This window comes from Carcharodon carcharias, chromosome 22, assembly GCF_017639515.1.
Source record: "Carcharodon carcharias isolate sCarCar2 chromosome 22, sCarCar2.pri, whole genome shotgun sequence".
NCBI classification, from domain to species: Eukaryota; Metazoa; Chordata; class Chondrichthyes; order Lamniformes; family Lamnidae; genus Carcharodon; species Carcharodon carcharias.
The window spans coordinates 61,676,806-61,693,749 of NC_054488.1; the positions used below are offsets into that span (position 1 = coordinate 61,676,806).

The 16,944-nt window shown below is 44.9% G+C and overlaps 1 protein-coding gene across 1 annotated transcript in view; it reads left to right on the plus strand.

Moving 5' to 3' along the window:
• LOC121293686 (ran GTPase-activating protein 1-like) overlaps positions 1-16,944 on the plus strand; it is a 468,446-nt gene that overhangs the window by 422,455 nt on the left and 29,047 nt on the right. The window contains exons 5-6 of the mRNA XM_041216855.1: positions 3,928-4,062; positions 9,185-9,343. Of these exons, the coding sequence (XP_041072789.1) occupies positions 3,928-4,062; positions 9,185-9,343 (294 nt within the window). The remainder of the gene's footprint in view (positions 1-3,927; positions 4,063-9,184; positions 9,344-16,944) is intronic.

A 16,944-nucleotide genomic window follows, 5' to 3' on the forward strand; every position in this document is an offset into this window, starting at 1 on the left:
ACACCTCTGTGCATCATTCAGATTTTCAGTTCGGCGGGTGCACCCCAGAGTCAGCTGCACACCCGCCGAACTGTCAAAAGCCTATTAAAGCCATTTCAAAACTAATTAAACTAATTAACTGAGCCCAGGTGGCCTTCGCATTTATCATGAAACCTCATCCATGGGCAGGATGAGATTTCATGAAGGTTTTTAAAGTCTTGTGAAAATTTTTAATATAATTAATAGACATGTCCCAGCTCATGTGACAGTTTCACATGAGGGGACATGTCTTGAAAATCTTTTTTTCCTTAATTAAATTTTTTTGAACTTAAGCTAATCTCCCTAAGGCAGCTCTGAGCCTCAGGGAGATTTCTGCACTGTTTCAAAGCCAGATCCCCAAAGCGTTTTCCTGGGTCTCTGAAATACCAGTCTAGTGACAATACCACTATGCCACCACCTGTATAACCATGTCCTGTATAACACAGATTCAGTGCAGAATAATATCAATGCAGAGATCGCTGAGTCTCTTTTGCTCCTTTCAACTACCCAACTCTGCTAATTCCCAGTGCACAATAAAAAGGTAAGAATGTACAGGAACAGGAATTGGCCATTTTGCCTTTCGAACCTGTTTTGCCATTCAATAAGGTCATGAGTGATCTTCAGTCTCAGTTCCAGCTTTCCACACCATCCCCATGTCCCTTAATACAGGAGGCCTTGTGACACAGTGGGTAGCATCCCTGCCTCTGAGCCAGAAGCTCCAGGTTCAAGTCCCACCCCAGAACTTAATGGCCGAGGAAGGTGCGTTCATAACGTGACCAAACAGGTTGATTATCATAAAAGTAAAATACTGCGGATGCTGGAAATCTGAAATAAAAACAGAAAATGCTGGAAAAATTCAGCAGGTCTGGGAGCATCTGTGGAGAGAGAAACAGAGGTGACGTTTCATGTCTGTATGACCCTTCTTCAGGGGCAGGATTTCCCAGCGAGCCAGAAGCTCCAGGTTCAAGTCCTGCCCCAGAACTTGATGGCCAAGGAAAGGAGGGGTGGGGCCTGCTCGCCGACGTGTAAAATGACGCGGGATGATGTCGGGTGGAACTCCCGATGTCACCCCGCCTCATTTCAATTTTCAGGTCGGCGGGGGCACAGCCGAATCAGCTGTGCGCCCGCCAACCTGTCAACGATCTATTGAGGCCATTTAAAAAGTAATTGCAGTAATTAGTGGACCTGCCCGTCCTACCTTAAGGTTGGCAGACAGGCCGGGAGCCCTGGCGGGCTTCAGAGAAAGCATCAAACCCTCATCCACCGGCGGGATGCGGTTTCATGTAGGTTTTTAAAAATTTAATAAAAGTTTAACTAAAAGTGATGGACATGTCCCAACTCATGGGACAGTGTCACACGAGGGGGCATGTCAGGGAAATTTTTTATTCGTCTCTGTAACATTTTTAAATTTGGAGCCAATCTCCCTGCATGCATGAAAGAGCACACTCTCGGCTGAGGGAATTACCCCCCACAGCACCCCCCCACCCCGCCCCCCGAGCCTGCACGGGGAGCGCACAGCCCAACGGGGGGAAAATTCTGCCCCAGAGCTCAGGTTGATTGTCATCCGGTAAATCCTTCAGATACACCGATGGCAGGTGGTAAGAGCAGGAAAGGTTCCTGGTCAGCCTGGACAGTGTGGTAGCTTCAGCACAACAGCCTTCTCACATTAAAAGGCTCCACATGCAAATTCCATGGCAAGCATCCTCCTTGCTTCAAGAGACTACTAGGGAGAGAGGGATATCCCTTAATCCTCTTAGTACCTAACCATTGATCTAAATCTTTAATGTACCCAACAACTGAGCAACCCTCTGGGGTAGGAAATTCCAATGATTCACAACCCTTTGAATGAAGAAATTTCTCCTCATCTCAGACTTAAATGGCCAGCCCCTCATTCTGAGTCTGTGACCTGCGTTCTAGATTTCCCAGGGGAAAGATTTTCTCAGCATCTACCCTGGCAAACCTCTTAAGAATTTTATGATTCAAATAGACCACTTCTCATTCTTCTAAGCTTCAGGAAAGAAGGGCTAGCCTACTCGACCTCTCTTTATAGGACAATCCCCTCTCCCCAGGAACCCTATAGTGAACCCTCTTCTAGGGCATGTACCTGCTCCCATATGTGAGGAGGCCAAAGATGCAGCAGTACTCCAAATGCAGCCTCACCAATGTCCTGTATTAGTATACAAAGCTGTGTACTACAAAGCAGCTTGTGGGGGTTTGCTTCCTCCATGCTAAGCCTTTAGACAATTTTTGGTGTAGCTTTGTAGAGATCTGTAATTTTAGCTTTTGAATTCTCAAAAGGTATATGTTCTGTGAGCTTTAACACTCCCTCTGAGAACAGTGTTCTTATCCAGGTCACCAGTCCAAAATGTTCCCTACTCTGCCTTTTTATTTCGCAGTTGTACTGGGCTCTGTTGGTAATGGGGCACAAACTGAGGGGCCAAGTCCCCCAGATTAAACATAAGAAGTGGCAACCTCAAACATTTGGGAGATCCACAGACCCACATTTGCATGAGCCTGAGCAGTGGTTGATTCTGAGTGCACTGGGTTATTTATAGGGAATGCAACTGCTAGGCTGAAAACTGAACATCTGTCATCGGATCGCTACTTCTGTGAAAACGCACCTCTATCGAGTTAGATTGCCTCAGTATGGAAAGTACTTCTTAAAAATTCAATGGTACTTTATAGCTGTGTTCATAATTTTAGAGATAATTACATTGGGATTGTTTTAATTGAAATTTGTCGATTGATTCCGTTGAATCTTGTGTGTAGAGACAGTTACAACACTAAGCACTCAAAGCTGCATAACTTCTTCAAGATGAGTGGCCAAAAGGAGTCTCTGACGTGTCTAGAGGGCCCGAGATCACTGTGTTTGGCATCCGTGAATCTATTAAATCTGCAAAAAATTTGCATTGATACTGCACTCCTACAGTTAAGGAAATCTCTGAGTACATCCTAAGAGAGCGAGGCGGACACTGGTGAAATGAGATTGTTAGGGGGTGGGGTGCGGGTTACTGAATTCATTTTGCAAAAGTCTCCAAGGAGGAGGAGTCAGAGGGTACATCATAAAGGGGACTTTTGGAGCGAACTCCAGAGGACAGGAATGTATTCTTGGGAGGGTTGAGAAACCAGCAATAACCTGTAGACTGAGGGATGAGGAGCTTGATGTCATTTAGGGATCTTAGGAGACCAAAAGCTTCACTGGAGGGTTAGTTTTTAAGGAGCACCTTACAGGAGGAAAGAGGCAGAGATGTTTAAGAAGGGAATTTCAGAGCTTAGGACTCAGGCAGTGGAAGGTATGGCCACCAATGGTGAAGCGGTAGAAATTGAGGATGCCAGAACTGGAGGAGTGCAAAAACCTTGGAAGGTTGGAGGGCTGGAGGAGCTCACAGAGATAGGGATCAGCGAGGCTATCAATAACTCCATTAAAATAGCAGACCAAGTATTCTTATACTCATCTGTTAAGTGTTCATTTGCTTTATCACAGTGTTATATCTTTGTGGCGTTTTTGCCTTGAGGTGCTGTTCAGTGTCTTATCTTAAACTCAGGTGGACTTTACAACTTTACCCTTCAAGCTGAAGCTCCATCTCTCCCTTTTTATAATTAATTCAGATAGCGCTGGTGCATTGCCATGGCTCCTGCTCCTGACACACTGCTCTTAGATGCAGTGACGTCACCACAAAATCATTCCAAGCCTATCTGCTTGCAATTGACAGGCTTTATTTATGCTGATGCTTCTTATGAGAACTACGCTAAACAAGGTGCCAATCACTTGTCCGAAACAGCTGGCCAGGCTTCACACTGTTGTAAAAATATTCCACTCATGTATCAGTAATACATCATTAAGGATTTTTCTTCTCACCCCCTCCCCCACCCCCACTCCCCTCCCCCGATCCCTTGTTTCCTTTACAGATTTTAGCCAAAGCCTTAAAAGAATGTCATGAGGAATCAAGTGCCCAGGGACAGCCGTTAGCTCTGAAAGTTTTTGTGGCAGGCAGGAATCGTCTGGAGAATGATGGTGCAGTTGTGTTAGCAGAGACCTTCAGTGTACGTAAGCTTTCAAATCCCCTATCAGACAGTGTGTGAAAGATTGTCCAGAATTAAATATTCTCTCCATGAATCACAGACATTCTCTGATTTTATATATGTGTATATATATTATATATATATTATATATATATTAATGAGACGCTGCTGAGTGTAATTCTCTTAATCGCAATGAAGCTTCAGAAACACCTGGCCTATACTTATTCATTGAAAACTTCCCTTTTCCTATTTTTCAGTGGCTGTGTGAACTTTCTGCTTTTCCTTTCCCTTTTCCTGGGTTCTGTGCATCATTGCTGGCAAAGAGGCTTCTGGACATTGGAATTCTGGTCTTCCCCATTCATTCTCCCTCCCATGAAGCAGAAACCTATACTCTTGTGCATAAATGAGACCAGCGATTTACAGTGCGTGTTCATTTTTTCAATTCATTTATGGAATGTGGGCATTGCTGGCTGGGCCAGCGTTTATTTATTGCCCATCCCTAATTGCCCTTGAGAAAGTGGTGGTGAGTTGCTTTCTTGAATGAAAATTGCTCAGCTATTTCAGAGGGCAGTTAAGATTCAACCACATTGCTGTGAGTCTGGAATCATGTATAGGCCAGACCAACCCAGCCGCACCCCCTCCTCACCCAACCCAGCCGCACCCCCTCCTCACCCAACCCAGCCGCACCCCCCTCCTCACCCAACCCAGCCGCACCCCCCTCCTCACCCAACCCAGCCAACAACCCCCTCCTCACCTAACCCAGCCGCACCCCCCTCCTCACCCAACCCAGCCAACAACCCCCTCCTCACCCAACCCAGCCGCACCCCCTCCTCACCCAACCCAGCCGCACCCCCCTCCTCACCCAACCCAGCCGCACCCCCCTCCTCACCCAACCCAGCCAACAACCCCCTCCTCACCCAACCCAGCCGCACCCCCTCCTCACCCAACCCAGCCGCACCCCCCTCCTCACCCAACCCAGCCGCACCCCCCTCCTCACCCAACCCAGCCAACAACCCCCTCCTCACCCAACCCAGCCAACAACCCCCTCCTCACCCAACCCAGCCAACAACCCCCTCCTCACCCAACCCAGCCAACAACCCCCTCCTCACCCAACCCAGCCGCACCCCCCTCCTCACCCAACCCAGCCACACCCCCTCCTCACCCAACCCAGCCGCACCCTCCTCCTCACCCAACCCAGCCGCACCCCACTCCTCACCCAACCCAGCCAACAACCCCCTCCTCACCCAACCCAGCCAACAACCCCCTCCTCACCCAACCCAGCCGCACCCTCCTCCTCACCCAACCCAGCCGCACCCCCCTCCTCACCCAACCCAGCCAACAACCCCCTCCTCACCCAGCCCAGCCAACAACCCCCTCCTCACCCAACCCAGCCGCACCCCCTCCTCACCCAACCCAGCCGCACCCCCTCCTCACCCAACCCAGCCGCACCCCCCTCCTCACCCAACCCAGCCAACAACCCCCTCCTCACCCAACCCAGCCAATAACCCCCTCCTCACCCAACCCAGCCAACAACCCCCTCCTCACCCAACCCAGCCAACAACCCCCTCCTCACCCAACCCAGCCGCACCCCCTCCTCACCCAACCCAGCCAACAACCCCCTCCTCACCCAACCCAGCCAACAACCCCCTCCTCACCCAACCCAGCCGCACCCCCCTCCTCACCCAACCCAGCCCCACCCCCTCCTCACCCAACCCAGCCGCACCCCCTCCTCACCCAACCCAGCCAACAACCCCCTCCTCACCCAACCCAGCCGCACCCCCTCCTCACCCAACCCAGCCGCACCCCCTCCTCACCCAACCCAGTATCTGTTTGTTCCTCAAGTTATTTTTGGGGTTTTGAGCCCTGAAATTGGAAACAAATATGTCTAAAAGAGGGATTTTTCCTCATTTATACATTCAACCTCCACACCCACAAATGTAATTTCCTCCATCCCTCAAATGCAGTCACTCTCAGGGGCACTGTTCCTTTAAACCTTTTGTTGATCTTGCCCCAGCTCTGCTGACCTTCACCTTGAGCTATATTCCCCATTCTCTGCCACAGAACAGCAGCAAGACAGATCCTCAGTGTCAGCAAGAGCTCAGAAATGTTATTGTCCATATTCAGAGTGGATTAAATTAACCAGCTACTTATAAAATTGCTAAGGGCAATGTGTTAGTTCCTGTGCCAGTACATGAAGCGCCTGTCTGTTTTGCAGGTGGAGTTTGAAATTCTTCCAAAAGTTGAGAAAGACAAGCTTAAGTAAGGGACCCTCTCATTTTTCCTAAGTATGTATAATATTCTAAGACTCTCCATTCTGTATTTGGGATATCAGCTCCTTTAAAGCAAAGTCTGGGAGCTTAGCCAGAAAGGCTGCAGTCTTGTGAAACTCTGCTGGCTTTCACTGACTAAGTTGTTTTTATCTATATCCTCCTCAGCTCTGTTGGCAATGATCAGTTCCATTATAAATGACTAAGACAAATGAATGTTATTACCTGCATTCATTTTATCACCTTCATTGAAAATAGGTAGCATGTTGGCTCATTTCCAAATTATTGGAACCTTTTCTTTATGTAACTAGACTAACTACTTAAACAGATGGTGGCTTTAATGTAGAAAAATGCCCCAAAGCGCTTCATGGAGCCTAATCAAAAAAAAAAGGATGGTGAGCTAAACAAGGAGCCATTAAGAATGGTTGACCACAAGCTTAATCAAAGAAGAAAGTTTTAAGGAGGGTGATAGAGAGGCAGTGAGACACAGGGAGCAAATCCTGTTGCTTAGTCTTCCTCATGACTGTCAGCGTTTGGTGGACTTTTTCTCTACTTGTTTTGGCATTCTCAATTATACATTCCATCCATGGGGAATTATTGGTTTTGAGCACTTTAAGCCCATCAATATTTCTGTTTAAGAGATAGTAAAGCTTTTGAGTTTTGTTGTAGGACCTATGATAGGTCCCATGCTACTCAAATCTTCTCCAGTGAATACTCCCAGGAAGTAATTGTTCAAAATGTTAAATATTTTTAGTTTACCTTCATTTCTAACTCCATTTTCATCCTTAATTGATTGCAGGTTCTCCGTTGATCACCCATTTCCTGCTTTAATTATAAAAAAAAATCTTGCTCTTGGTTTGGTTTCTATAGCAACACTCATTGCTAATTCCTCCTTTGCCCCTCTGACTGTCTTTTAAAAAATATATTTGAAAGATCCAAATCACACTAGTGGTTCCCTCGCTACCTCCCTGCAGGCTTACTTAGTGCTTTTCACATAGCCTTAGAGCTACATTTTTTCAAACTACCTTTAATCCAGCCCTTATTATATATTTATCTTGCGTGTTCAGTGATATGATCGTAAAGGTTATCCATTCATTTTCAGCTGAAGTTTTCTTAAGTACAAGAAACACAAGTACAGGAGGAGGTCATTTGGCCAATTGAACCTGCTCCATCATTTTTGTTTGCTATGGTAAATCAAATTTTTAGCTGTCAATTCGCTACACTTTCTGCATATTCCTTAATGCACATAGTTCCATAGAATTTACTTTCCATTTAAACACCCCAATTAACTTTTTACATCACCAGCCTCAAACAGTATATTGCACGAACTTTAATGTAGAGACGGTTTTCCTGGAATTACTTTTAATCTAAGATGGACCCATTCCTTTTGGACCACTATTTTAATCTGTGAGTTAGTTCTCAATGCCTTATGTACCTACAACAGAACATAGTAACAAAAGTCCTTCTGTACATCTAACACCCCTCCACTTCAGTGTTTCCCTGTTTAGATTATTCTCCCATAGGCAATTCTTACAATCAAAGTTAATACCTTGCACTTTATTGCACTAAAGTGGATCTACCATCGGCTATTAACTTACTTGATGTCTATTTGCAACTTTCTTTTTCACTCAGTCACTCCTGAGAGATTTTTTTCTTCTCTAAAAGTTGTACAGCTGATTCCTGGAACTGCTGAAATATGCAGGTATTATCCTGCAGCAATGTTTCCATGGAATTGGCGAATGCAATTCAAAGTGATTCATCATATGTGAGAAGCTTTGGATGTTTTCCACAGATATGATGAGGTGCCATATAAATGCAAGTCAGTTTTGGTTTCCAGTATGAGACACTCCATGGTAACTTAGGAACAACAACCTGGCTGATTATTTGTCCATATTAGCCCAAGACACTGAGGGCAATATTTGCACTCTGGCTACTGCTTTGACTGAGATCAGCCTGAGCAGGTACTGGCGCATATATACCTCAGTACAGTACTCCATCAGGGCAAGGGACTCTCTTCTGTACGTGCCATTGTCGATTGCCAAATTTCTGATGGGAGGATGACACAATTAAACATTCTGCCGTAAACTACTTTATAGTGTCAGCATTCATTCACTGAGTAGCACTCTCACCTCTGAGTCAGATAGTTGTGAATTCAAGTCCCACTTCAGAGACTGAAATAAGCTGACATTTACTGAGGGAGTGCTGCACTGTCGGAAGTGCGCATTTTGGATGAGACATTGAAGCAAGGCTTCATCAGCCCTCTCAGGTGGATATAAAAGATCCCACGGCCACTATTTCAAAGAAGAGCAGAGGAATTTTCCAAGTTTTATTGCAGCCAATATTATGCTTCAACCAGCCTCACTAAAACATAACATCTGGTTATTTATCTTGCTGCTGTTTGTGGGATCTTGCTGTATGCAAGTTGGCTGCCATGTTTCCAATGTTACACCACTGACCAAATTTCAAAAGCCCTTTGTTGCTTGTAAAAGGCTTTGGACATCTTGAGGTCATGAAAGGCACTATAGAAATGCTAATTTTCTCTTAAAAGTCGAAGTCGATTAAAATTTGTTTGTTGCAGGTTTCTTTCGTGGAATTTAATCAATGCCCTGCGTCTGATAAGACTGGTTAAACATCATGTCTCATTCCTATTGACTCTGGGAGAGTTGCCCTTTCAAACTAGCTTCTAGCAGATTGATTGTATGCCTGTTAGAAACCACTTTGCAATAAGATCAAAACATATGTTCTGTCATTCACAAATCAAGCAAAGCCACAACTGCCGGCTCCCTAACTCATGTCTCCAACACGAGAAATGGTACATGATTTAATGTCTCTGTGCTTCAGGGGAATTGGAAATCTTTCTCTTTTTTTTTGTTCAGCTCATTGGAACTTTGGAGGAAGTGCAGTTGCCACAGAATGGAATTACACACCAGGGCATCGGTGCTTTGGCCAATGCTTTCACAAAGAACACCAATCTCCGGATCCTCAACCTCAATGACAATATCTTCACTGAAACAGGGGCAGTCTGCATGGCACAGGTATGTGTGCATCTGTGGGACAGCTGCTTCTTCACTGCTCTGCAGTATCTCAAATGTTGTCTGTCAGACAGAGCAGAAAGGAGAAGAATGAAAGACAGGAACAGAGTACATAGGGTTTCCAGCACAGGAATGGCCTAATTGGTCCATCCTGACATTTATGCTCCACATAAACCTCCCTCAGCCTATCCAACCTCCTCAACATTTCCTTCTATTCCTTCCTCTCTCAAATTCTTACCATGTTCCTCCATTTTTCCTCATGCTCTTGTCTGGACCTGGAAAAATTTATTAATTTTGCTTCCAATTTCCACCCCTCCATCACTTTCACATGGTCCATCTCTGACACTTCCCTTCCCTTCCAATTTCTGGATTGAGATAGACTGCTCACCAATATTCATTACAAGCCCACTGACTCCCACAGCTACCTCGACTACAGCTCCTCACACCCAGCTTCCTGTAAGGACTCCATCCCATTCTCTCAGTTCCTTCGCCTCCGTCGCATCTGTTCCGATGATGCCACTTTCCAAAACAGCACTTCTGACATGTCTTCCTTCTTCCTTAACCGAGGTTTCCCACCCACAGCAGTTGACAGGGCCCTCAACTGTGTCTGGCCCATCTCCCACGCCTCTGCCCTCGCAACTTCCTCTCCCTCCCAGAACCATGATAGGGTCCCCCTTGTCCTCACTTTTCACCCCACCAGTCTCCGCATTCAAAGGATCATCCTCCGCCATTTCCGCCAACTCCAGCATGATGCCACCACCAAACACATCTTCCCTTCAACCCCCCCTCCCACCTCTCTCCCATCAGCATTCCATAGGGACTCTTCCCTCTTCCCTCCTGGACACTGGTCCACTCCTCCATCACTCCCTACTCCTCAACCCCCTCCCACGGCACCTTCCTATGCAAATACAGAAGATGCAACACCTGCCCCTTCCCTTCCTCTTTCCTCACCGTCCAAGGGCCCAAACACTCCTTTCAAGTGAAGCAGCATTTCACTCACACTTCCCTCAATTTAGTCTACTGCATTCGCTGCTCCCAATGCGGTTTCCTCTACATTGGAGAGACCAAACGCAGACTGGGTGACCGCTTTGCAGAACACCTTCGGTCTGTCCACAAGAATGACCCAGACCTCCCTGTCGCTTGCCATTTTAACACTCCACCCTGCTCTCATGCCCACATGTCTGTCCTTGGCCTGCTGCATTGTTCCAGTGCGGCTCAACTCAAACTGGAGGAACAACACCTCATCTTCCGACTAGGCACTTTACAGCCTTCCGGACTGAATATTGAATTCAACAACTTTAGATCATGAACTGTCTCCTCCATCCTCACCCCTTTTGATCCCTTTTTTTCAAATATTTATTTTTAAATTTTTATTTCTGCATTTTTTCCCACCTATTTCTATTATTATTTTTAAATTTTATTTCCATTCATTGTTTTATCCCCACCTTTTAGCCTATTTTGATCCTTGCTCCCACACCATCACCTCACCCCACCCCACTCCCACTAGGGCCATCTGTCACTTGCTTATTCTGCTTTCTATTCTTAATGTTACCATGAGCACCTCCTTTAGCCAGTGTCACCACCATCAACACCCCTTCAACCATTTGTATATGACATCTTTTGCAATCTCTCCTTTGCCTCCACCTGGCCTCCTATCCAGCTTCACCTGTCCCACCCCCAAAACAGTATATATTTCACCACATTTCTACTTCCCTTCAGTTCTGAAGAAGAATCATACAGACTGGAAACGTTGGCTCTTTCTCTCCACAGATGCTGTCGGACCTGCTGAGTTTTTCCAGCAATTTTTGTTTTTGTTTCAGGTTTCCAGCATCCACAGTGTTTTACTTTTACCTCCATTTTTCACTTCAACTATTCCCTGTGATGGCGAGTTCCAAATTCTCAGCACTCTGTAGGTAAAGGAGTTTCTCCTGAATTCCCAGTTGGATTTGGTGGAGATCTGGGAGTAGGACTGAATCGTTGGATGGAAAGAAGTGAAATTGTTTATCTATCAGCTACTAATTTCTATTTTCCAGCTGGGATTGCAATGATTGATAAACCATTGCATAAACCAAGCCCCCTTCCTTTTGCACATAAGGTCCTACATCTAATCCACATGAAGTGATCTGGATAACGCAGATTCTGGAAAATGTTTGAATATTGCATGTCTGCAGGGGATTGTAAATGAGACTGGTGAGGTAATTGAATGAAGAAAACAGGCAGATTTTGTCAGCAGCGGGATCTGCCCGATAGTTAAAGGTTTTCATAAGAAATTGCTACGTATTTGTTTCTGAATAATGATGCGTGTAAATGGATTGTTTATCATCTCTCAGGAGATTAGCAATAACAGCTTGTATTTATTCAGCCCCTTCAATGTAACAACACATTCCAAGCTGCTTCACAGAAACAGGAGGATAAAATGGATATTGAGTCAATGGAGGAGACATGGAGGGTCAAAGGAACATCTTAAAAGAGGAGAGAGAAATGGAGAAGCACAGAGGTCTGGGGAGAGAACTCCAGGGTGTCTAGGCAGCTGAAGGCACAGCCAGAAATAGTGAGACAAAGATAGTGGCCACAGAAATGCAGATATCTATGGGGCTTATAGGACTAGAGGAAGTTACAGAGAATGGGGAGAAGCGAGGCCACAAAGAGATTTCAACTCTAAAATTTTAAATTTAAGAAGTTGAGGGAACAGGAGCCAATGTTGGTCAGAGACAAGTTTAGTAGACAAGCGAGATTCGGTGCAGAATAGGATATTGGCAGCGGAGTTTTGGATGAGCTGAAGGTTATGGATGGTGGTTAATGCTCCTGGCCAGGAGAGCATTGGAATAGTTGAACCTATAGGTGATGAAAGTATGGATGAGGGTTTTAGTGGCAGTACAGTCGGTGCGGGAATGGGTGATATTACAGACGTAGAATCTTTGTAATGTTGAGGATTTGGGGCCAGAAGCTCAGCTCAAGTTAAAAAGACCTGATGCTGGAAATAGTCTGTTTCAGCGGCAGAAGTTAGAGAGGAGAATGGAGCTGATGACAAGGTTACAGAGTTTGTGACAGAGTGTTTATACTATCCGTTGGTTTGAGATTGGTACTCGAGTAGAATGGTACAGGACTGATTAACCAAAAATAATTGTTTGTGAAGATTGGTGTGTACTTAGGAAGAAAAAAATGCATTTATATAACTCCTTTCACATCCTAAAACAATTCACAGACAATGAAGTGGAGCTGGGAAAACTGAATTATACTGCAAGCTCTGTGTTGCTCTACCCACCAAGGCCCATATCACCAGCACTTAATGGAATCTGAAAGATAGTAACTACCCAGTGGCACTATTGGACTACCTGCAAAAGATTTATGATTTGTTTGTCAGTGATTGTCAGTGATAACTGCAGGCATGCTAAACCAGAGCTGTTTGAGACAATATACACTTGTAAAACTGAAGAATGGTACAGCATAAATAAGTCCTTGAGGCTGTGCTGCTCTTTTTCACCAGATGGGACACCTAACCTAACTCCAATCTCCTGCTCATTGCCCCATACCCTTCAATATTCCTATTCCATGCGGTCTTTGAATAGATGCAAACTGCCCTATAGCCTCGTGTACAAGAAACCACATCATTTCTACCAATGAAAGGCAGTAAGAAAGAGTTTGCATTTATTCATGTTATTTTATTATGTTCTCAGTGCTTCATATCCAGTGGATTACTTTTGAAATGCAGTCATTGTGTAGGTAATGAAACTGAAATAAGTGACCAGGGGACACCTTAAATATTTTTTACTGTAAGTTAGTGTGGCAGGTGTCAGTATGTTAGGGTGCGAAAAAGAGGAAGACGCAGTATCTATCAATGCAGTAAAACATTCATGCTGATATATTAGAAAACCCATTGGTTCAGGCACAGAAAGCAATAAGAATTTAAAATATGTCTATGTTTTAATGCAAAGACTAACACTTGCTCAGAAACTTATGTAAGAGTACATTGGGTACAGTTAAGCTCACAGCTTTTTTTATATTTTATTAACTTTACTACTAGTTTGTATTCTTTTAAAACCATAGAAATAGAATAGACCTTAGCCACTCACCAAACAGCTACTCCTGTAGTAGAGCAAGAACCAATTCTTACAGTTGAAAAAGTTAGAAAAAGCACAAGTAAAGGTGTACCTGCTTTCCCTCCTCACTGAACCCCTTATTCACCCAGCCTCAGCACTCTGTTCAAAGTTACACTCTGTGCTAAGCTGCACTGAAATGTTTGTTTATTTATCCTTCTGAAACGGAGTCACAGAAAACCTGGTTTAACCTGGTATATACTTCAATGCAAGGAGTGTAGCAAATAAAGCAGACGAGCTGAGGGCACAGATAGAAACGTGGCTTTATGACATCTTAGCTGTTACAGAAACACGGCTTAAAGAGGGTCAGGAATGGCAGTTCAACATTCCTGGCCAGAGTTTTCAGATGAGATAGAGAGGGGGATAAAAAGGGAGGCGAGTGGTAATTTTGGTTAGAGAGAACAATGACAGCTGTGAGGAAGGATGATATGTTAGAAGGATCATCAATTGAGGTGATTTGGATTGAGTTTAGGAACAAAAAAGGGGCAGCCACATGACCAGGAGTGCACCATAGACCCCCAAACAGTCGTAGGGAGATAGAAGAGCAAATAGGTAGGCACATCTCTGAGAAGTGCAAAAACAATAGGACAGTAATAGGGGATTTTAACTGTCCCAATATTAACTGGGATAGTTTTAGTGTGAATGGAATGGAGGGAACACAATTCTTAAGGTGCATTCAGGAGAACATTTTTTGACCTGTAAGCAGCAAGTCCAACAAGAGAAGGGGTGGTCCTGGACTTAGTTTTAAGAAATGAAGCTGGGCAGATGGATGGAGTGGCAGTGGGAGTGACCATAATTTGGTTAGTTTTAACATAATTACAGAAAAGGACAAATATAGAACAGGAGTTAAAGTGGGGCAAGGACAATTTTACTAAGCTGAGAAATGATTTAGCAAAAGTGAACTGGAAACGGCTACCTGAAAGTAAATCAGTGTCGGAGCAGTAGAAGGCATTCAAAGGGCAGATTCAAGGGCCAGGAATTTCCCCTCGGCGATTTGGGGAAAATGATGCGGGATGACATTGGGAGGAACCCCCAACATCATCCCAGTCCCTTAAATCTTCAGGAAGGTGGGCAGACAGCGAAATCAGCTGTCCACCCGCCAACCTGTCAATGGCCAATTGAGGCTATTGACAGAGTAATTAAGATAATTAAAGACCTGCCCGTCCAACCTTAAGGCTGGCGGGCAGGCCAGGAGCCCCAGCGGGCTTCTGATAATACATGAAACCTCATCCACTGGCAGGATGAGGTTTCATGTCCGTTTTTTAAAATTTAATAGACTTTATGTGTTTCTTATTAACATGTCCGATCTCGTGTGACATTGTCACATGAGGGGTACATGTTAATAATTTTAATATTTCTCTAATTTTTGACTTTTCTTACCTGTCAGTAATCTCCCTGAGACAGGACTTTGCCTCAGGGAGCAGTGCGCTCACTTTGACAGATGGGGAATCCCTCCATCCCCCCGCACAAGAAGCGCATAGCACTTCCTGTCGGGCAGGCCGCTGGGTGGGCCTTAATTGGCCCGCCCACTCAAAATGGCGGCCGGCCCCATTTCGGCAGCGGAGTTCAGCTGCCCACTCGCCACCGAGCCGGTGGGACCCGCCTGCCCACCAAGGGCAAAATTCTGCCCAAGGTGTTCCCACAAAGAAAAAGGGTGGAACAGCCAAATCTAGAGTGCTCTGGATGTCAAGGACCCTACAGAGTAAGATAAAGCAGAAAAGGAAAGCTTCTGTCAGAAACCAAAACCTCAATACTACAGAAAACCAAGAGGAGTATAGAAAAATGAAGGAGTAAAATCAAAAAGGAAATTAGAAAAGCAAAGAGAGGGCATGAAAGAATCTTGGCAAGCAAAATCAAGGAGAACCCAAAGATGTTTTGTCAATACCTTAAGAGTAAGAGGACAACTAAGAAAAGAGTAGGGCCCATAAAAGACTAAATAGGTAACCTATGTGTGGAGGCAGAGGATGTGGAATGGCTCCTAATGAATACTTTGCGTCTGTCTTTACAGAAGACCAGACAGTGCAGATATTGTAGTTAAGGAAGAGGAGTGTGAAGTATTGGATGTGATAAACACAGGGAGAGAGGAAGTATTAAGTATTAGCATCCTTGAAAATTGATAAATCACCAGGTCCGGATGGGACGTACCCAACGCTGTTAAAAGTAGCCAGGGAGGAAATTGTGGAGGGTCCGACCATCATTTTCCAACCCTCACTGGGATACGTGTGATCCGGAGGATTGGATGCCTGCTTTGTTTAAAAAGGGAGCGAGGGATAGACTGAATAATTACAGGCCAGTCAGCCTGACCTTGGTGCTGGCCAAATTATTGGAATTAATTCTGAGGGACAGAATAAACTGTCACTTAGAAAGGCATGGATAAATCAAGGACAATCAGCATGGATTTGTTAAGGGAAGATCATATCTGACTAACTTGACTGAATTTTTTGAGGAGGTAATAAAGGGGATTGATGAGGGTAGTGCAGTTGATGTGGTCTACATGGATTTTAGCAAGGCTTTTGACAAGGTCCCCCATGGCAAACTAGTTAAAAAAAATAAAAGCCCATGGGATCCAAGGGAATGTAACATGCTGGATACAGAATTGGCTCAGTGGTAGGAAACAAAGGGTAATATTTGACAGTGTTTTTCAGGCTGGAAGGCTGTTTCCAGTGGGGTTCTGCAGGGCTCAATACTAGATCCCCTGCTTTTTGTGGTATATAATAATGATTTAAACGTAAATGTAGGGAAATGATCAAGAAGTTTGCAGACAATCCAAAAATTGGCCACGTGGTTGATAGCGAGCTGTAGGCTGCAGGAAGGTATCAATGGACTGGTTAGGTGGGCAGAAAAGTGGCAAATGGAATTCAGCCTGGAGAAATGTGAGGTAATGCATTTGGGGAGATAAGACAAGGGAATACACAATAAATGGGAGGATACTGAGAGGTGTAGAGGAAGTGAGGAACCTTGAATGAATGTCCACAGCTCTCTGGAGGTAGCAGGTACAGGTCAGTAAGGTGGTTAAAAAGGCATATAGACTATTTTCATTTATTCTCCGGGGCATAGAATATAAGAGCAGGGAGGTTATGCTGGAACTATATAAAACATTTGTTAAGCTATAACATGAGTACTGTGTGCAGTTCTGGCCACCTCATAACAGAAAGGATGTGATTGCACTGGTGAGGGTACAGAGGAGGTTTACGAGGATATTGCCAGGATTGGAAAAGTGCAGCTATGAGGAAAGATTGGATAGACTGGGATTGTTCTCCTTGGAGCAGAGGAGGCTGAGGGGAAATTTGATTGAGATGTACAAATTTGTAAGGGGCCTGGATAGAATGGATGGGAAGGGCCTATTTACTTAAGCAGAGAGGTCAGTGACTAGGGAGAAGGGATTGAAAGTGATTGGTAGAAGGATTAGAAGGGAGATGAGGAAAACATGTTTTCACCCTGAGGGTTGTAGGGTCTGGAACTCACTGCCTGAAAGGGTAGTAGAGGCAGAAACCCTCAACTCATTTA